Source organism: Tenrec ecaudatus, chromosome 7 (genome assembly GCF_050624435.1).
Source record: "Tenrec ecaudatus isolate mTenEca1 chromosome 7, mTenEca1.hap1, whole genome shotgun sequence".
NCBI lineage: Eukaryota > Metazoa > Chordata > Mammalia > Afrosoricida > Tenrecidae > Tenrec > Tenrec ecaudatus.
Window position 1 is genome coordinate 115,799,078 of NC_134536.1, and position 22,499 is coordinate 115,821,576.

Below are 22,499 nucleotides of genomic sequence, written 5' to 3' on the forward strand. Positions count from 1 at the left end.
AGTTTGAATGTATGTGTATTCAGTAATGTTTAATGTATATAAAATATACACACATATATACATATGCATAATGAATAAGAAAATGATTGCTATTTTTAAATGGGATTAAGTCTATTTTTCTTAAGGATCAAAAGTAAATTAGGGAACCCCTTTGAGATCAGTTTGCAATGCTAACTATATCAAAAAATTCAAAATCTTAGTTTGAAATTTAGAGGTTGGTGTATCGTTCATCTTGAAAATCCCACATGCTCTCTGAAACATAGCTACATTCCAACAATGAAAGTCTCCAAGGCAAAAGGTAGATTTTAAAAAGAGTAAAGTAATGTCCAGCAATAGTAATGAGTCTTTCTGCATAAACCCTATGTCGCCTCATTAAATGTCTCTTTCCATATGAATATGTTATAATATGAATAAATGCATTCGCATATGTAAAACGACAGCAACGAATATTCAAGTAAATCTAAACTGTATGAAGTCCACAGCAGCTACACTATGTGAACTGATTCATGCTGCAATTGATTTGGGTATGATATAATATCAAAATCCCATTTGGATTTTGTAAGAAGTCCAGGGACATGGGTAATAATAGTTGAATTCGGGGAACTTACCCCATATAAGCTGTATTAAAACACAACCTAAAAACACCCTCTGTTCACATTTCCCTGACACATGAAAACTGAGAGCTATCGTTCCATAGACTTATCCCACATAAAAAGTGTTTTAGTGCATCTTAATGGTGTTTTCGGTCTCAGGCCCTTTTAGAACTCTACGGTCATAAAACGTGCTTTCCCGTGGCAACGTGATTCCCTTCCCGTCTGGCCCAGCCTCATGGTACCTCAGTTTCAGAAGAAGCAGAAGCAGGGTACCACAGGCGACCATCATGCACATCAGACTGTAGACGACGTCTCCTGGAAAAGAGTGACGGCACAGATAAATCACTGCATCCTTGCAAAGAATGCTGAGCAAAACTATTTTGCCGCATCCATTTTTAACTGACCATTGAAAGAGGAATGAAATCCACTTAGTGTGAGATCCTTCGGGGGTTCTCTTTGATACAAGGCCATGCTGTTGATGTTGGACAGGGTTGGATAATCTGGGAGAGAAAAATGAGAACACAGTGAAGCCAGTTGTTGGAAGGTCCTGCATTGTCTTTACCGCATGATTAGCTTTTGAGCAGCAATTGACTTCAGTGACAATTTCTAAATAAAATCGGATCAATTTGAGTGGAAACCAAAAGACTGGGTGCAGCCACTGCCATCGTAGTCGATTCCCACTCCCAAGTGTAAATCTTGGTGGGAGCAGAGAGCGTGCACTTTCTCCCTTGGAGATGCTGGTGGACTTCAGTGACCAAATTCGCAGTCGGTGCCGCACTCCTACCCAACAGCGGCACATTTTTCTGGTGAGAGGTTGATTTTCCCCTTCTCACTCAGGTGCTTTCGTGAACATAATTAATTATTTGGGAAACGTGCCTACATAAAACTTACTAAGGAAAGGAGGGCGAAAAGTTTGCCTGAGCTCAGAGAATGCCATCAACATCCCTGCATTGTATACGTAGAAGTATCTGAATCTTTGTGTTTTGTGCTGTGCATATTTTCAACCATAACAAAAAATCATATTTTAAATTGCAGTATGTAAGACAACTCATTTTATCTTCGTACTGAAGAAAATCCACCCACTGAGTCTACTCTGACTCACAACGACCCAATCAGGAAGAGCAGCTCTGGGCCTTAGGGTTGCAGACTTTGTAATTCCTTAGGGAAGCGGACTGCCATCATTTTCCTCCATGCCGCAGCTGCTTTGGAACCACCAACCTTGTACCTAAGCAATCCAATGCTTAACCCACAGTGCTACCCATGCTTTTACTGGGACTAGCTACCGCCTCATAACTTATAGAGAGACTAGAAATGCACACACACATTCACCAAGAGAGTAACTTTTGCGTATCCATTGAGGTGTTGGAAACAATTGGTGTGATGCCCCAGATGCTTCCATTTCAAAGAGTTGCATTGGGTCTGTGGCAGCGGGGATGTGACTGACAAAGGCCCCTGCAAAGCGGCAAAGGTTGGTTGTGAGCCACACAGACTGCATGGTCCAGTGGGCCAAGAGCTGGACAAGGAGAGGAAACCCAGGTTGAAAGGAAAATCAAACATTTTTATTGTTTAATTTTTGTTTTATTGCTGTCGTAATGTAAATGTCAGTTGAGACACTAAATAGGTGGAGTGGGTGTTTTTAAGAGAATTCAGAATATACGGAATAAAAGTTTTGCTTCTTTACAAATTCTATGCTTTCAGGTGATGTTCCAGGTCTAGATTTTAATTTATATAACATACACAGCAGATTGTTTGAATTATGCTCATGTTTTAAGAAATTCTATTCCTAAGTATATCACTATTCATCTTCCCATAAGAAAAAAAATGTATCGTTTTGGTAAATTAGACTCTCTTTGCAATACATAACTACCTAGATTACTTGTTAAATGTTCACCTAGCAAGTTTTGAGAGAATGGCCTTATTCACAAAATTCCAGGCACATGGAATTCATTAGCCAAGTTATAATAGATCAATGACAGAAATGCTAGCTAATGATCCCACTGCAAATTTAAAAGTTTCCAGCAATCACTCTGCAATCTTAAATATACACCCTTGGAGGATACCAAATATTCGTTAGGGAAATTGATGTTAGTGAGGAATCTTGGCTACTGAAGTCCATTGAAGAATTGTCCCTGCCTTTTATAAACAGTGGATTTTACAGCATTTTATATCCATGAAATTAAAGTCGTCAGAGTTGATAACTAACCTCAGCCCCACACCATCTGCTGTATTTATAGTCAAACGTGGTCAGTGACTTGTTTATCGTAAGCCAGAGCCTCCAGGAATTAAATACTATTACGAACTACATAGTAAAATCCCTGTACGTTTGACAGGAAATCAAGATGAATTTCAACCTCGCATCAGGAACAAATTTAAATAGGATTCTCCTCTGATGAGTGGCTGAGATGTGATAGTACCGATTTTTATTTTCCTCAAAAATCCAAGTACAAGAGTGTTTGGGAGCTGATGGAGACTTAAAGCCTCTTTGCCACCCACATGCATCATGAGAAGCGCGGCAGAACAGATCAAAGTCAGTGATTTAAAAACCGCCTCCCAGAATGATCGATACAGGAAATCTGGGAGGCTTTCAGCATAAACAAGTTCAGAGCACTCTCATATACACCCCTGACCAAAAAGCAAACAAAACAAAACAAGAAATGCAACCAGCAAACAGTGCTCAGTTTTGAGGAACTAGGAATTTGGGAGCAGAACAAAGAGATTGGGAAGTACAGACAGGCAATAATCAATGTCAACAAGTTTCTTATGGTAAGAATATAATTTCTTCAAGCAAACCTGCCACTACCCCTTTAAATGCACCCCTTTAAAGCCAACAGGCCAGCTAAATCTGTTCTGTTCTGTCCTCTCCCTAAGGAGTAGGAGCGAGGCTGCTGCGACTAAGCAGCGAGCAGCTTTAGTGGAGGTTACACCAGAAGCCAACACACTCCCTCCACAGAACCAGGGTGGAGGAATTCTGGTAAGGCTGAACTCCCCAGGGGCCCAGTTAGAGTGGGACAGCGCCTCCCTTACTGGAAACTATTGACTGCTGGTTGGATATGAATGCCTCCTGAGGGGTCCTTACAACATAAGCCAGAGGTAGGGTGCTAAATGGAGACTGCTCAGGGGCCACTGTCACTCCGAAATCAGTAAGTCAGGTCTCACAGAAGTGCATCTGAGGAGGAGCAGAGGCAATTAAACTCTGTCTGTGCTTACTCTGAAGTATAGCTCCGCTTCCATCTCTTCTTTCTTGGGGACAGTGAAGTCACCTTTTCCAATTATAACATGGCTCAATCGGAGCCAGCAGGGTGGCACAACTGACAAACCCTTGCATTAGGATCTACACACCTTATTTTCATGAGTTCACCCACAAGGGTTCCTGCACCTTATTTACATGATTAGCAAGCTTGTCGTGGGCCACAAGCGCCTCACATCTGCGAGTCCTACCAAGTCGTTCGGTGGGAGTTACAGAGACCCTGGTCAGAAATTACGTAACTTACTGCAACAAAATAGTGCCTGGGAAATTAGATTTCCACATACAGAAAGATGGAATAGAATCCATTCTTCACATCATACAAAAATAAATAAATTTTAAAGGGATCAAGGGTCAAAAGGTGAAAGTTAAAATCCTAAAACTCTTGGAAGAACTAGCAGGTGGCAATGCTACCAGGCTTCGCTTTCAAGAGTGGGCTAGCTATATACAATAACAAAATCACAGAGAGCAAAGGGTTAAATAAAGAAATGAGAATACAAAAGATTTTAAAAACTTTGTTCATCAATAGGCTTTACCAAAAAAGTGAAAAAATAAGCTACCAACTAGAGGACTATCTTGGAGCAATATATATTAACAAGAATCCAATAAGCAAAATAAATATAAAATATTAACACTTTAATAGCAAAATGATAATCCAATAATAAAATAGTCAAAGAATTTGAAGAATACATTAAAATATATGCAAAGATAGTGGAAGAGGCCACCAAACATGAGATGCCAAGCATCGGTCACCATCAAAGAAAGACATGTCAAAACCACAAGGCACCGCTGCACTCCTGCGGATGGAGAGAATGAAAACACAGCCAAACAAAACCTACAAGGAGGTAACAAATGTTGGTATAGACGCGGGGAAAGTGAAACCTGTGTACACTGCTGTGGGAATGCAAAAATGGTAGAGCTGTTATGGGAAAAATGGGTAGCAGTTCCTAAAAAAATACCCCAAACTAAAAATTGACTTACTATATATCCCAGCAATTCTATTTATAGGAAGACTCAAGAGCAGGGATTCAAAAAGAGACTTTTACACAAATGTTCATTGTAGCATGCTTTATAATTTGAGCAAAGAGGTGATGCAATGTATGTGTCCATCAGGAGATGAAGGATAGCACAAGTGGCTACATATGTACAATGCAATACTGCCCAGCCGGAGGTATAAATGAAGTCTAGGTGCCTGTCATATAGGTTAAGCTTGAAGACAATGTACTGAGTGAAAATAATCACAAAATGGCAAATATTGTATGGTGAACCCTATATTAAAGGACAAGAAAGGCAAAGGTATATTGACCAAAGTTTGTTAGTGGCTATGTCAGGCAGCGGGGAGAGGAGAAAGGGGTTCGTGGTGATGAAAAAGTGATGGCGAAAGTGCATTGCTTCAGAGTAGGATTTCTCAGTCAATGATGGCAATTGTTATCCATGACTATACATCTTAAAAAAGTTAAATTAGCAAAAGTCATGTTACAGATGTTTATGCATAACCAAGCAGCTCATGTGATTTGGTTTCTTGATTTGTAGATTTAGGGTCGTGGTTTCATCCTAAGTTCCGAAGAATTGGTCTAATACATATTTAATGTTTCTATTCTGCCTCCTACTTCAATGCACACTTCTTAGGGTCTTAAATGCTGGCAAGTGGCTACCCAAGGCATGATTGGTTTTTAGTCACTTAAAGGAACAGAGGAGGAAGGCATCAGGTAAAAGGACAGTATCTACAATATACAATTACTTCCATTAAATAACTGCCTGTCTTGCAATGAGACTTCTGGTCTCAATGAGCTCACTGAAAGGAATAGGGACCAGTTATCATTAATGGACATTTTGATTAAAGATCCAATCTAAATGGAGAATATGTAGAACATAATGTCCGATTCTCATTGTTGTAGTCTTTCTGCAATCATAGAGACAGAAAGAACCCCTGCCACTATTTCTTAAAGATACATTTTAACCTTTCACCCAACCTATTGGCCCCAGTCATCTTCAAACAGAACAATCTAGTAGAAATGGCTGTGCCTTGAGCATTATGTTTGCAGTGCATGAGTTAATTAATAGGACTCTTCTAGCCATGTCAGGATTCTGTGGTGCGTTCTTTGTGATTGACATCCCGATGAGAATAAAGTGAGCCACCTCAGAAGTAGTAATGGGGCTCTCACTACCAGTAAAAGAGAAGATGTGGGAGGAGAGAGTATCTTTTAGGCCCTGAAATTCCTAGTCCTTATTCCTTCTTGATCCAGAAGATAGCCATGAGGAGTGGCAGAGAAGCAGCAGTAGAACCAAGAACATTGCTGAGTAGGACAGAGGGCAGACAGGCCAAGAAGACAAGTCTGCGGGAAGCCTGCCTGTTGGCATTGCAGAGAAGACTGCACTGACTAAACAGCTAAGCCCTGAGCACTGTTATCTGTTCACGTCCCGAAGGGACTGCCTAATCATGAGTACAGTCAGAGAGTTCCATGTGGCCATTGCAATGCATTCTGAACCTCAGCTGAAAAGTGGATTGTGTTTTGGGAGACAGAGCAGTGTTATCAGTTTGGGGTCAAATTGACAACAGCTATTTGTAAGGTTAGATAGGAACCTTAGTGGATGTGAATTTAAGTTCATGAGGGAGGAACAAGTCTGAAAAGGAGAATGAGAAATCTTTGCACAGCTTTAAAAATATAATCACTGTCACTAAACTGGACATGGACAAACTGTTGGATGGGTGTGTTTGTGCTGTACATATTCTCACCAATAATGCAAATAAAATTTAGGGGAAAAAAGGTGAATTCTCAAAAAATAAGATAGTTAAATACACTATTGGGAGTGTGTGATTCCAGATTGGATCCTGAATGAAGAAAACAGCAGTGCTAAAATTAATATCATTAGGGCAATTGGTGAACATGGAGTACCTATTGTAGCTTGAATGACAGTACTAAATCAATGGAATGTCTTTGAGGAGTCTGGAAAGAATGGCTGATATAAATATTATACCTAGCACAGGCTGCACATTTGTAAACGTTCATTTATTTTTATTGAAGCATAATTTAGAAAACTCCGCTTGGGGAAAAACATTGAATGAAGGGAACTTTTCATAAAATACCAGCAGTGTACAAGCTATACCTTTTGTGGCTGGTTTTTGCAGAGGTAACTCAGCAGATGGCATAGTTAGAATGTTATGGTCTTCCATCAGTTTTAAACAAGGAAGTGACAATTTTATGGCAGTATCTTCTTAAGAAGGAAATTTCAAGGATGACTTTCTTGCATTTCCAATAATTGGCTCAATTTTTAAGCTTTAACATAGTCAATTTCTGATTTTCCCTGTATTTTAGTAATAGTTATTGTCCTTTATGTGAAAGTTTGCATAATAAATTAAATTGCATCTAAATAATGTATACGTAAATTGTTCCAAGACACTTGCTGCAATCCTTCCTATATCCCAAAACTCCTGTTTCTCCCCTGAGGTCCCCATTTGCATACATCTAGTTCCAGATCCTTTCCTGATATCTCATCTTTGGTTTGGGGCAGATATTACCTTTCAGGTTTCATAAAATAGATTGTCCTTAAGAGCTCATTCACCCAGGTATTATTGCTTATTTATTTATCTGTTTATTTATTCATTCAATCAATCAGTCAATCACAGCCTTGGCTTCTGTGTAAGGCCAGGTTGTCTAGAAAAACAAATTCAGTGCCACTCATATATGAATAAGAAAGAACTTTCAATCAATAAATAATTATATATCAAGAAGGCATCCCATTACAGTCCAACTCAAGTCCAACAGTCCAATGCTAGTCCATAGTCCCTCTTCAGACTCATATAGCAGGCTGGCAATGCAGAATTCTGAAGAAGTAAGCATAATCAGAGGCAGGAGAGTGGAGAGTCAAGTTGGTCCAAGGTCAGTGGAGCATGCTTGGGCAGCCTCTAAGGAGCCAGCTCTGTATACAGACACAGAGTCCCAGTGAAGTCCCAACAGGGCATAAGAAGTTCCCATAGTCCCTCACTCTTATATAAAAGGCCACACCCCCAAAGAGGTATCATCAAGCTACAACTTGATTGATAGTTTTAACACCACCCTTAGCCAGGAATGTCTAGTTGAAGTGAAATCATCCAATTGCCATAGCATGCTTGCTTCCTTCCCTTGTGGTTGATTCCGTCCAAAGCCATTGCCGTGCAGTCGATTTTGACTACTAGAGATCCTATGGAACAGGACAGAACTATCCGGTAGTTTGACTGTAATTCTTCATGGGAATAGAAAGCCTTGCCTTTCTCCTGATAAACGATGGTGGTTTCTAACCCCTGGACCTGCAGCATGTGCAGGGCTTCCTGTTCATTGTATAACCTTGTCTCATATTTGGCTGAGGGACAGACTCATGGAATGTCCTGAGTTTTGATATAAAGGTGGTCTGGCGGGTTCCTTTGATTGCATTTCAACCACTAAGCTGGAATTTGACTTTTAATTTGAATGGATTTTTACTTTTAATTTGATTGCTGTTCCAGATCTTTTTGTTCATTCTAAATAGGGCTTTCTATTGTTTCCGGTCAGCATGGATGGTGCACATCGAAGTCTTCTGGTCTCAGTTCGTTTCCCCTAACTGGGCCATTAGTCTTCTGCACTAATGGCTTTTTTTTAACATTTATTTTCACACATTCTTATTTGCTTCAGGCTCAAAGAGACAAATGACAACTTCTTCTTCTTCCTCTCCTTCTCCTTTTGATAACTGCTTTTTAAAAAGCTGCCACAAGCTTTTAAAACCCCAAACAGGACTCAGCAGAATAGAATGAAGAACCATATCTGTATGAACATGGTTTGCTCCTTGATATCTTAGTAATTCAATTGCAACATCTAAGTAGTTTCTGTAACTGTATGTCCTGAACCGAAAAAAAGAAAAAGAAATAAACTCTCGCAATTCCAACTCCTAGCAACCCTACAAAGAGTAGCAGACCTGCCCCTGTGGGTTTCTGAGATGGTACAGCTTCATGGGAGTAGAAAGCCTCCTCTTTCCCTTGTGGCATGTTGGTGGATTCAAACTGCTGACCTTGCTGTTGACCGCTCAATGCCTAGCCCACTACCATCTGGATATATATATAAATATATGTATATTTGTATTCATGTGTTTGTATGCTTACATATATGTATGCATGGGTATGTATGTATTATGCCTATATATGTTTGTAAATATACACATACAAATATAGTCATATGCATGTGTGTACATATATAGGTAAGTAAAATAGTAATTAGGAGTTTTAAATATTTATGCAACATTTATAAATGTATATGTAGAAATAGCCACAAAAATACTTATCTCTGTAACTGAGTGTAGTGGTTAGATGATTTTATGTAAACTTGAGATTTTATGAAAGCGTAGGGGGGGGCAACTAACCTGTCAATCAGGTCACAGCCTGCTGATGCCTCCTTGGGAGGGATGGCATTCTCATAAGCAGGAGAAACTGGGACCCTCCCTCTTTCCTTGCAACTTCACCTGCCTTCCTGCTGGGACTCTGCCACTGACTCTAACTAATAACTGTTGGCACCCTGTTATGTAGCTGCTGACTGACTTTGTATCCACATGACGCTGTCCCCACCGGCCTATGATCTTCTTGAATTTCACATCACCTTTCTGCATCTGCAGTCGCTGGGAGCTACGTAGTCTGAAGAGGATCCTGGCTTGTGTCACTTTTCTCTGTCCCCACCTTGTCTGTTAGAAAGAAATGGTATACTTCCAGGGAGCATGTCAAGAGAAGGAGTTACGGTTAGATGGGAGGGAGACGTAAGAGACAGAAGTCTCTAGTTTTGTCCATGTCTCGTCGTGTGTAAGAGCATCCTCATTGCTTTTTATTGATGCAAAATATTCCATTGTGTGAAGGTACCAGACTTTGCTTATTCATTCTTCTTTACTCAGAGATTTTGGTTGTTTCCATATTTATGCTATTTTGGATATTGATGCAAAAAATACAAGTGGCATGCAAACAGAAAGGGAGAACTCAGTGGGGGGTATTCAAGTAGTAGAGGCTTCATAACATAATATTTGTAAGCATAAGCTTCTTCATGACAGCCAAACACAGTGTGCTATAGGGCTGATTTTAATGAGCAGTGTTTCTGAGCCTCTGTAAATCTTCATGGGAGCACAGTATCATATTTCTTCCAAGGAATGACAGATGCATGTGAACCACCAACCTTGGAGCTGGCAGTCTAATGCTTGCCCAACAATGCTACCAGGGGTCCTTTGCATCTACAAGAATTGCCTTTTCTTCTCATGCACCAAACATTGTCTTCCTTTACCTTGGTCATATCGTACTGACTTCACACCTATTGCGTATTGCTTTTCCCTTTAACTAACACTTGTGTATTATCTAGCTAGTTAGTTATTCTCATTCTCTCTCCAGCTCATGCCAAGTACCCACCCAAAATGTTTCTTTATTTGTGTAAGCCTATTATAATTTCTTATATTGACCATATATAATAGTTGTCTTTTCTGTGATTGGTTATTTAACTTCGAGTAATGTCCTTCAAACTTACCATTTGTTGTGGTTCTTTAAAGACTCTTCATTATCCTTCTTCATTGCACATGGTGCAGTATTGTCTTATTTGGAGGTATACACATTTTCAAGTAGGCAATAAATTTGGAAATATTTCACTATTGAGCAAAAGTGAGGTCCATACATTTTACAATGTATAAGCCCATATAACCAGGACATAAGATAAGTGCTGTAAAATATAGAGTAGAACACTCAGCCACACATACACATACACACACACACACACACATTGTGGTCAACAGTCGTAGCCCGCATCATAACATACTCGGTTACTTATTTCATCTGGTCTACCTCCTTTCTTCTGGAAAACATTCCAAAGAAGACAAAAAATAATCTCCAACTAATTTTCAAACAGTAAGGCTAAACACACCTATACTAATCAGCTCTCACTAATATGTGCTATGATTCCTTGGCATAAGCCTAACTTCTTAATGTCAATAAATGACTATACCCACAAGCATGCCCATTTCCCTAGGACATTTCATAGAATTACAGTGTGTTGTTTACACTTCTAGTGAATTTGCTTGGCGATTTTAATGGGTTTCAACTTTACTACTGAAAGATCTCAAATTTTGTACCATTCCCCTTATTAATCCAAGCTCAAACCAATCACCATCAAGTTGATTACTACTTCTAGGGACTGAACAGGAGAGAGTAGAAATGTTTTTTATGGTTTCTGAGACTGTAAATCACTATGGGAGTACAGTGTTTCATCTTTATTCTAGCGAAAAGCTGATGGGCTTGAACCACTGACCATGAGATTAGCAGTCCTAGGCTTGTATGATAGTACAATGAGGGCTCCTGGTTTTAGTTTTCCCAAAACTCCCAGTCCCTACCATCCTGAGAGTAGAAAGCCCTTTTTTCCTTCACAGAGCAGTGGGTGGTTTCGAACTGCTGATCTTGCAGATCACAGCCCAATGCATAACCACTACACCACCAGTGCTCTACCTGTTTCAGTATTAGCAGTCATTAATTTTAAGTAAGTATTAACATTTTTCAAAGTGTCAACTTTGGCTTGAGGTTGACAAAACAGATAACAAAAACATAGACTGAAAATGACAGCAGAATATTCATGGTTCAGAAGGCATGTTCTATAAATAGTCCCTGATTTATGATCTTTTCAAATGTTGACAAGCTGCACTTACAGTTGTCTTCTGTTTTCTACATCTTATTGTTAGTGATGTTACCACATACAATGTTTTAGCACATAATCCATTGTTATTGTCATTCTCAGACATTTACTGAATATGTCAATGTTGTGATTTACTGATCAAAATCATATAGCAGGTTGTTCCCTGGTTTACAATGAAGTCTATTTATGTCACTATTGAAGGGTATATTGGATAGACTGTTAGACAATGATCCTCTCTAACAATATATGACTGAGATAGTTAAGGTTTATTGTGCCAACATGGCCGATAAATACATGTGTGGTTAATTGAAGGACGGAGGGATAAATGGCTCACCTTTTTAGTTCTTGGGTTTCTTGCTTTTTTATGGTTGGACTAGGGTGCAGCTGCCTTAGCCAGTTCTGTTTCAGCTGGCAAGGCTCACTTCCTGAAAGACATCCCTGAGGACAAGCCATGAGTGCTGGAGCATCCACGTGGAGACCCCTGCCAGCACTGAGACTTGCACGTTTACTGATTTGCCTTTCCTCCTATAGTTGGCATCATAGTGTGTGTTTTGTGAGATGGAGGAGGACTTTGTAGATCGATGTTGGACATATGGGCTAATGTTGGATTTATGAGCTTGGAGAGCACTGGGTTAGGACGCTTTCTGAATGTACACTTATGCTTCATCTAAAACTCTCTCTTATACATATGACTCCCTGTGGATTTGTTTCCCTAGTTTACCCAGACGAACACAATGACAATTGATGTGTACCTGCTCCCAACAGTCATTATTATTCCAAATTTGCTGTTATAACACTGATTTTAACACAGAGATCATATTTATAAAGATAATGCTAATAAAACACAAAATAATGACAACTAAAAAATGAGATATTTGACTTATATCTGAACTGACTTAAAAGGGTGTTATCATTATGGACCCTTGTCATAAATTGGGGACTACTTGTGTAAAAGTGGGTATGTATGACAGGATTACACAATTGATTGGACTAGGGAAGACACTAGGACAGGTGTCAAAATTAAAGGTAAGAATGGCAAATACTATTACATTAAAAATCTGACAATAAGAGTGATCTGTGAGTAGATTCTTGGATAGACATGTAGGCTGAGTTGTGAGAGTGGGAAAATATCCAAGAATACATCTATAGGTTTGGCCAGTGTGCTTGTCTACCGTGGCAAGTAAAGGATGTGTCAACTTGCACATGTGTGAAAATACAGGAATGCTGTCCAACCTGTCAATCAGGTCAGAGCGTGATGATCCCTCTTTGAGGAGCTGTCTTTGTTTATCAGAGAGATGCTGGAAACTTCGCCCTTGCTGGTGCTTCACTAGCCTCCTCACTGGGGCTCTTTGGCTACCTTCCGCGGTGGCTCCATCTGAGCCTCTGACCTGGAGAGCTGTCAGCTCCCTATTGTGTTCCTGCCACCCTTGGGTCCATGTGACTCTGCAACTGCCAGCCTGCGATCTCCCTGCTTCACCTTTCTGCACTATCAGTCTGCAGCTATGGGAGTCTGAAGGGGACTCCAGTTATGTGACCCATGACCTACATTGAATTGACCCGGGAGGCCTTCTTGATCTAAAATTACTTCTTGATATGAAGTTTGCTCTTAGATACATGTAAGTGTCACATGTGTGATCTATTGTATATAAAATTGATTTACTGCGTAAACCTTCGATGTACACTGAATGTACCTTCAATGCTGAATGTACAGTGCAATGAGTCATTTTACCTTAATACTCCAAGAATGAATATTGCTTCTCTAGACAAACCAGCCTAACACACGTATGATGCACATCTACTCACGAGTGTGATGAAGCTTAGAGAGCATGAATGTTCTGAAAACTAGGTCTAACTAATTCCCTTGAGAGAATTAGTCACTGGGGCTGAGGGGTTAGAAGACTTGGTCAATTTCATCACAGAATGCACAAAAATAATGTTCCATATCATACTTTGGTTAATAATGGGTCTTAAAAGCTTGTGAGCAGTTCTCTAAAGTGGAATCATCAACCTCTCTCTGTCTGGCGGAAAGAAGAGTGAAAACACTTGAAGACTCATGGAAGGAATTAGTTATCCCATCAGACTAATTGACTGGGAATAGGGACAGATCCTTGGAGCCACAGACCCAGGACCCTGATATCAGAAGAACGACGGAGGACCTGGTTACCACCAAGAACTGCTCTGAAAGGAATCACATTTGTAGATCCTGGATAGACTTGGAGAAGAATGTGAAACAAAGCTCAAAGTCAGCAAAAGACCAGACTTATTTATCAGGAACAAACCCATTAATCATTTTTTCAGGGCAAAGAAAGAACTTACCCACATGGCTCAATTTTCAGCCAAATAATAGAGCTATCATGGGAACAATAACCCCAGTGAAGTATGTGTACCTTAGACAAGTAACCATTGAAGATTAAAAGTTGACCATTCAAATGCTCTGCAAAAGGAAGAGGAGGCTATCTGTCCCTGAAAAGACTGAAAGTCTTGGACGTCCTAAGAGGCTGCATGTTTCTCAGTTCACTGCACTACGGTGGCTTCCAGGTTGCTGTCATGCTGAAAGCTATGTCACTGGTATTTCGATTACCAGGAGGTTCCCCGATGGTGAAAGGACTGCAACACAGATTCCAGACTACGGATGGAGGTTAAAGGAAGAATAGACAGTCCACTTCTGAGGAATCAGTCTCTGAAAACCCAATGGAACCCCCTTAGCTATAGTGCGGGTAGGTGAGTCCCCGGGGTGGAAGGCTATCAATATATGTCTGAGGAAGAACTGCTTTCTCCAAGTAGAATCCACCATAATTATTTGAATGGAATAGTTTTCAGAACTTCTATTTACCAATGGGGCATGACTCTAAATGAGACAAAACAGCCATAAACATCTATTCATAGTAGAACATTGAAATGTTTGAAATATGAATATAGGAAAATAAGTCATCAAAAATGGAATGGACATCAAAAAGTGAGCCTTAAGGATCGAGGTTCTAGGCATTCTCTTTCTCTCACAACCATGGAGTCAATGCCAAGGTTTCTGAGAATGTAACTCTTAACGTGAGTAGAAAGCTCCATCTTTCTCTCACTGAGGGACTTGCGTTTTGAACTGCTGACCTTTCAGATCACGACCCCTGTACCATGAGGGTTCTTTATTCTAGGCTTTAGTGGGTTCAAATGGATTGTTATGGCCATGTTGAATCAGTAAAGAGTATGGGTTATTTTTCCTGGAATGACAAGCTCGGAAGAAAAGGAGTTGCCCTCATCATCCACAAGGACATTTCACGATCTATCAATGCTGTCTGTGGTGGGTTAACCTCCAACCACATATAAAAAAGTCCAGTCAATACAACTACTACTCAAATTTACCACTCACCACCTACAGCTAGTGATGACGAAATTGAAGAATTTTACCACATTCCGTCAGAAACTTATCAAACATGCAATAAAGATGCGTTGAATTACAAAAGTTGGAAACAAAGAGGAAGAAACAGTCATTTGCAAATAAGGTGTTGGTAATAGAAACAAAACCGGAGATCATTTGATCAAATTTTGCAAAAAGCTTTTACTAATAACACAAATGATTACTATGCATGTGGAGTTGTCCAGATGAAATACACAGAAATCTAATTGACCACAGCTGTGAGAATAGAAAATTGAGAAGCTCAATATCAGCATTGAAACAAATGCCAAGAGGCTGCTATGAAACAAACTAACAATTGCTCATGCTTAAGTTCAGGGTGAAGCTGAAGAAAATTAAAGCAAGCCTTTGAGATCCAAAATAAAACCTGAAGTACATCCTACCTGAATTTTCAAAATAAATGAAGAACAGATCAGGCACATTGAATATTAATGACAGAAGACCTGAGAAGCTATGGTATGATATCAAAAGCATAATGCATGAAGAAAGCAAAGAATCATTAAAAGGTAGATCAAAGTGGATGTCATGAGACTGAAATTTGCTTAAGCAGATGGAAAAAATGGTGAAATAAAAAACCTGAACAGAAAGCCTCAAAGAATAGTTCTAGAGGATAAAGTATAATGAGATGTTTAAAAGCATGGAGTTAGAAAACCCGTATGTAAAACCACACTCAGTGTATCTCAAGTGGAGAAAATAAAGAACTTCAAGCCTCAGGTTGCAATATCAAAAGATTCTGTGGGTAAAACATTGAAAGATTCAGGCAGCATAAAAAGAAGATGGAAAAAATATACAGAGTCAAAATATCAAAAAGAACTATTTGATATTCAATCAGTTCTAGAGATGGCATGATACAGAACGTAAGAGCCCAAGCTTTGTGAAGATATCAGCGATAAACAAAGATCCAGGAATTGACTGAATATCCATTGAAATCTTTCAACAAACTGATGGAGCACTGGAAGCACTCCAATACATTTAAAAGACAGTCACCTGGCCAACCCACCTGGCCAATCCATATTTGTACCCGTCCTAAAGAAGGTGGCCCCACAACACTGTGGGCACAAGATGTATTTATGTATATGTCATTATTTTAAGTGCCACTGAATTGGTCTTCCTTATTCAATGTCCAAATTTCACATGCATATGAGGCAATGGAAAATACCATGGCTTGGGTCAGGCAAACCTTCGGCTTCAAAGTAACATCTTTGCCTTTCGGTATTCTAAAGAGGTCTTGTGCATTTACTTTCACATACTGTTTTTTTTGATCTCTTGACTGCTGCTTCCATGAACATTGATAGTGGATGCGAACAAGATGAAATCCTTAACAACTGCCCCTTTTCACCATGAATCACATGACCTACTGGTACAGTGGTGAGGACTTTAGTCTTCTTTACATTGAGTTATAATCCATACTGAAGGCTGCATTCCTTGATTTTCATCAGCAAGTGCTTCACGTCTTCCTCACTTTCAACAAGCAAGATTTTGTTATCTGCATATATCAGGTTGTTAATTAACCTTTCTTCAATCCTGAAACTACATTTTTATTCAGTTAATCCAACTTCTCTGAATAGTTGCTCATCACACATATGGAATAAAGACAATAAGAAGATAGAGCCTTGCTGCACCCCTTTCTTTATGTCAAAGAATGTAGTATTCCCTTGTTCTGTCTTCATCCCTGTACTAGTTCTGCATGAGGACAATGAAGTGTTATGGAATTCCTATTCTTCTCAGAGCAGTTCATAATTTGATGTGATCCACACAGTCAATTATTTTGCATAGTAAATAAAATGCAAGTAAACATATTTCTGTTATTCTCTGCTTTTTGTCAAGATTTACCTGACATCAGCAATAATATTACTTATTCCTTGTCATTTCTGAATCTGGCCTGAGCCTCTGGTAGCTCCTTGTCCCTGTACTGCTGCAGCCCTTATTAGATAACCTTTAGCAAACTTTACCTATATGGAATATCAATTATATTGTTTTATAATTTCAGCATTCTGTTGGATCATCTTTTTTTTCTGAATGGGTACAAATATGGGTCTCTTCTAGTCAGTTGGCCAAGTAGCCATCTCACAAATTTCCAGGCATAGATGAGTAAGTGCTTCCTCAGCTTGTTGAAACATTTCAAATGGGATTCCATCAACTCCTGGAGCCTTTTCCATCAACTCCTGGAGCCTTGTTTTGGCTAATTCATTCAGTGAAGCTTAAACTTCTTCTATCAGCACCATTGGTTCTTGTTCATATGCCACCTCCTGAAATGGTTGAAGGTTGACTAGGGTTTTTGTGTGTTTTTTTTGGGGGGGGGGTGTTGTTGTTTGTTTTGGGGGTGTTGTTGTTTGTTTTGGGGGGGTGTTGTTTGTTTTGGGGGTGTTGTTTGTTTGGGGGTTGTTGTTTGTTTTGGGGGGTTGTTGTTTGTTTTGGGGGGTTGTTGTTTGTTTGGGGGGGTTGTTGTTTGTTTGGGGGGGTTGTTGTTTGTTTTGTGGGGGTTGTTGTTTGTTTGGGGGGTAGTTGTTTGTTTGGGGGGTTGTTGTTTGTTTGTGGGGGTTGTTGTTTGTTTTGTGGGGGTTGTTGTTTGTTTGGGGGGTAGTTGTTTGTTTGGGGGGTTGTTGTTTGTTTGGGGGGTTGTTGTTTGTTTTGTGGGGGTTGTTGTTTGTTTGGGGGGTAGTTTTTGTTTGGGGGGTTGTTGTTTGTTTGGGGGGGGTTGTTGTTTGTTTGGGGGGTTGTTGTTTGTTTGGGGGGGGTTGTTGTTTGTTTTGGGGCCAGTAGCAGTGTGCATTCTTTTCGTATTCTTTTAATGTTTCTCGCATCATTAAATATTTTACCCATGGAATCTTTAAACTCTGGCTTGAATTGTTTTCTTGAGTTCTTTCCGTTTAGGATATGCCGAGCATGTTCTTCATTTTTGGTTTTCTAACTCTAGGTCTTTGCCCATTTCATAATAATATTTCACTTTGTCTTCTTGAGCTGTTCTTTGAAACTTCCTTCTTGGCTCTTTGGCTTCATCATTTCTTCCATTTTCCTGAGCTACTCTATGATTAGGAGCAAGTTTAAGAGTCTCTTCTGACATCCACTTTGATCTTTTCTTTCTCGTGTTTTTAATGAACTTTTGCTTTATTATTGAGATGTCCTTTATCTCCTCCCATAGCTCATCTTGTCTTCTCATTAGTGTTCAATGCATCAAATCTGTTCTTGAGATGTTCTCTAAATTCAAGGTTATATTATGGATCTCCTGGACTCATTTTAATGTCTTCAGCTTTAACCTGAGCTTACACATGAACAAGATGTGGTCTGTTCCACAGCCATCCATTGGCATGGTTTTAGCTGCTGATGTTGAGCTTCTCCATTGTCTCTTTCTACAGATGTGTACAATTTCATTTATGTGTAATCAATCTGGACAATCCACATGTATAATCACCATTTTTGTTTTTGAAAAAGAATGTGTTTGTGATGAAGTTGTTGTTCTTTCAAAATTTAGTCAAGTGATATCCAGCTTGTTTCTATCACCAAGACCACATTTTTCAACCACTGTCCCTTCTTCCTTTTTCTAACTTTTACATTCCAGTTGTCAATAATTAAAAATGAATATTGATTGCACATTCAATCAATTTCCAACTAAAGATGTTGGTAGAATTCTTCAATTTCTTCTTCAGTACTTTTGTGGTTGGTGCATAAATTTGAATAATATTTGTATTGATGGATTTCCTTGAAGATGGATAGCTATAATCCTATCACAGACAGCACTGTACTTCAAGATATATCTTGAAAAAGCCTATTTGATAATAAATGTAAAGCATTCCTCTTGATTGTGCCATAGAAAGGAGAGTAAACCATGTACTTTTCGGATTCCAAATGGTCAATATCAGTCCATTGCAGCACATGAACACATTTCACTTTTGAAGACTTCTAATCTTCCTAGATATATACTGTATATATCCCAACTTCCAATTATTAGTATATTTTCCCTGCTCTTTCTTCTCATTTTGAATATTCCCCATCAGCAAATGAAGATCTCTGAGACTCTCTGCCCACAGGCCTTACTCGCTCCATGTCACTAACTTTGAGAAAGCAGCTCCTCCTCAGTCACAATTTGTGTGCCTTCTGGTTTGAGGGGCACATCTTTCTGCACTGTCTCCAGCAAGGCTCTGCTTCCATTTACTAGGCCTTCAGTGTCTGACCATATCCCCATGTTATGAACAAGGTTTTTAGTGGCTGCTTCCTTCTTTGTAGTGTATTTTTTATTGGAAGCGCTGTTGAAACCTGTGCACTTTGGGTGACCCTGCTGGTATTTGAAATACTGATGACATAGCTCCCAGCAACACAGCAACACGCAAGTCACCTCAGTAAAACCAACTGACGGGCAAGTGGTGGTTTTATGTACAGTCTTCACGTCAACTTCCTCATTATTCAATACTCCGTTTCAACCACAGCAAGGCGATCTTATACCCAACTATTTTATTTTGAGCATTAATGACATACATCTGAAATCAAAACCAACAAACTTCACGATATAAAGCAAAAGTTGACACTTGCCTCTTGGCAAGCTCCTCCATGGGAGAAAGAGGAAGCGGGTCCTCCTGTCCAGATTTATAGCCTCGGGAACCCATGGAAGCCATTCAACTTGGAGTAGGAATTGATCCAAAAGCAGTGAGTTCAGTTTGGGTTTAGTACTCTGTTAAAATAATTAGGTGTAATAATCCATAATTACAAAATTAAACACATATTTTTAGAAAAATGCGCTTCTACACTGAATATCAGCACCATATAGGGGGCTTTTAAAATGAGAGTTTGGGGGTACAATAACTATCAATTTGATTTTATCTGACAAAGGAGTAGCAAAGACAGAATGCTGGAGAATTATTGGTAAAGACTGGATAAATGATGGTAATGATGACTGTTCAACTCTTCTGAATGTGATTCAACTATTGAGTTTTATGATGTGTGAATTACATACCGATGAAGCTGTTGAAAATTAAAAACAATATATTTTTCTCCACTGATGGGAAAAACAAAATTTTTAAAGTCTGAACTTAAGAAAGAGAGAAAGAAATTGGATCGTGTTTCCTCAACTTGATTGTGACTCATAGTAACCCCATGTAGTGGAGTATAAATGCCCCATATGTCATCTAAATATATACATGTTAAAATAAAGTAATATATATTTCTCTGCACATAAATTGAGAAATGTAAAATGAAGGAAGGAAAAAATAATCTGTAGAAATGCAATCACCCAAAGACAACCAATGGTACATTGTGTGTGTAGGAGGCAGGGAGTTGTGAGCAGTGGAGGACAAGTCCAAGTACATTCCCGACCTAGTCTGGATGGGTCCATGACTGGCTAGGATCGACCGCAATCTTTTTGAAAGCAGATTGCTGGGGCGTTCTTCCTCAGAGACCTCAGGTGGTTTCGAATGGCCAGCTTTTCAGTTAGCAACCTATTTTCTGAACTATTTGTGCCACCAAAGGCTAGTGGAGTAGTATCTATTAATGAGGAAGAAGTGGGATAACTAGAGAAGTATATCCAGTTGGCAAAGGGCTTTGAAATTATAAAATCCTATGCGCTCCTCGAGGGCAATGTAGCCAAGAGGAATTACTGAAACCTGAATGAAGACCAAACATGATAGTGGTCAAGAGGAAAGTAAAAGGAAATAGAGGAAAGAACTAGGAAGCAAAGGACATTTATAGAGGTCTAAATATAGGCATGCATGTAAGCAAATATGTTTATATATAATGATAGGGAAATAGATCTATGTAAATATATTTATATGTTAAGCATTAAGGTAGCAGAGGGACATTGATTCCACTCAAGTACTCCCTCAATTCAAAAGCACTTTGTTCTAATAACCTGGCATTCTATGATGTTCACCTTCCCGACACAATCGCTGACAGCAAAATGGGTGCCTAAGCAAATGTGGTGAAGAAAGCTGATGGTGCCTGGCTATGAAAAGATTTAGCATCTGGGGCCTTACAGACTTGAAGGTAAACAAATGGCCATCTAGCTGAGAAGCAACAAAGATTAGATGGAAGAAACACACCAGTCTGTGTGATCATGCAGTGCCAATGGGATCAGGTATCGGGCATCAAAGACTCAGAAGAAAAACCATAACAATGTGAATGAGGATGAGGACAGAGTGAAGACACAAAGCCCATCTGTAGACCATTGGATACCCCCTTACAGAAGGGTCACAAGGAAGAGACAAGCCAGTCAGGATGCAGTATAGCACCGATGAAACATACAACTTTCCTCTAGTTATTTAATGCTTCCTCCTCCCCCACTATTATGACCCCAATTCTACTTTACATATCTGACTAAACCAGAGCATGTACTGTGGTACAGATAAGAGCTCAAAACACAGGGAATCCAGGACAGATAAACCCCTCAGGACCAACAATGAGAGTAGCTATACCAGCAGGGGAAGGTGGGGGGAGAAAGGGGGAACTGATCACAATGATCTACCTATAATCCCCTCCCAGGGGGATGGATAACAGAAAATTGGGTTAAGAGAGATAGCAATTGGTGTAATACATGAAAAAAGTAATAATTTATAAGTTATGAAGGGTTCGTGAAGGAGGGGGTATCAGGGATGGGGGAAATGAGCAGATACCAAGGGCTCAAGTAGAAAGAAAATATTTTGAAAATGATGGTGGCCACATATGTACAAATGTGCTTGACATAAATGGATGTATGTAGATATTGTGATAAGAGCTGTAAGAGCCCTCAATAAAATGATTTTTTCAAAATCATATAGTAATTAGTAGAGAGTAGTCGCCATTGAGGCTTATAATTGTAAATATAGTTTTATCAACTGAAAAAAACAATTTGCATTAAAATGAGTGATGCCTAGCTAAAAAATAATTTTCCTTGTTTTAATAAAAGAAGAAACTGAACAATAGTTCTATTGCAGAGGGAAGCTGCTGGAAAAGAAATCTTGGTCAGAGAACAGTGAGAGAAATTAGGTTGAAACAGCCATGGCAAAGTGTTGGAAAGCACGATTAAGGGCTGTGGACATATGCTTAGTGTACTTTTTCCAGAAATAACTACCATATGTACATTAAACAGAATGTCATTGTATGTTCTAGGATGTCTTTTGCACTAAATCGAGTGAGTGTCTAGAGATGCAGGCATTGAATCACGACTGGCCTGCACACTTACACCATGGATAGAGGCATCTTCTCATCCATCTCCAATGACACACACACACAAAGCCGTGCATCCCTAAGGTAAGTTGTTCTTTGCCAAAAGTCTGCAGTCTGGTTTATGGAGCCTCCCTCCTGTATGATTACCTCTGCTCCCAATAAGGGAGAGCTACAAAGAGGAGCCCATGGGCTCTGCCTCTTTTGGCAACTGAGTTAATTTTTCAATCCCATCCTATGCCTAGGAGTCCTGGTTGTAACCACTACGCTCACATGTTGGGCTGCCTGATGGTCTGCCATTGGAAACCCTGCTGTTCCATAGGAAAAGCCACTCTGTGGGAAAAAGACAGAATTTCTACAACTTTATACAGTTCCAATCTCAGAAACCCACAGGGGTCAATATGAGTGGAGTCCAGTAGATGGCAGTGAGTTTGACTGTTTTTCATCCTATGCCTAGAGATGGAGAGTTG

General features: G+C 39.5%; 1 protein-coding gene across 1 annotated transcript in view; it reads right to left on the reverse strand.

The window, feature by feature from the left end:
* Positions 1-22,499, reverse strand: part of GFRAL (GDNF family receptor alpha like) — a 94,781-nt gene that overhangs the window by 1,469 nt on the left and 70,813 nt on the right. The window contains exons 7-8 of the mRNA XM_075553767.1: positions 998-1,093; positions 836-908 (exon numbers count right to left, since the gene is read on the reverse strand). Coding sequence (XP_075409882.1) covers positions 836-908; positions 998-1,093 — 169 coding nt within the window. The remainder of the gene's footprint in view (positions 1-835; positions 909-997; positions 1,094-22,499) is intronic.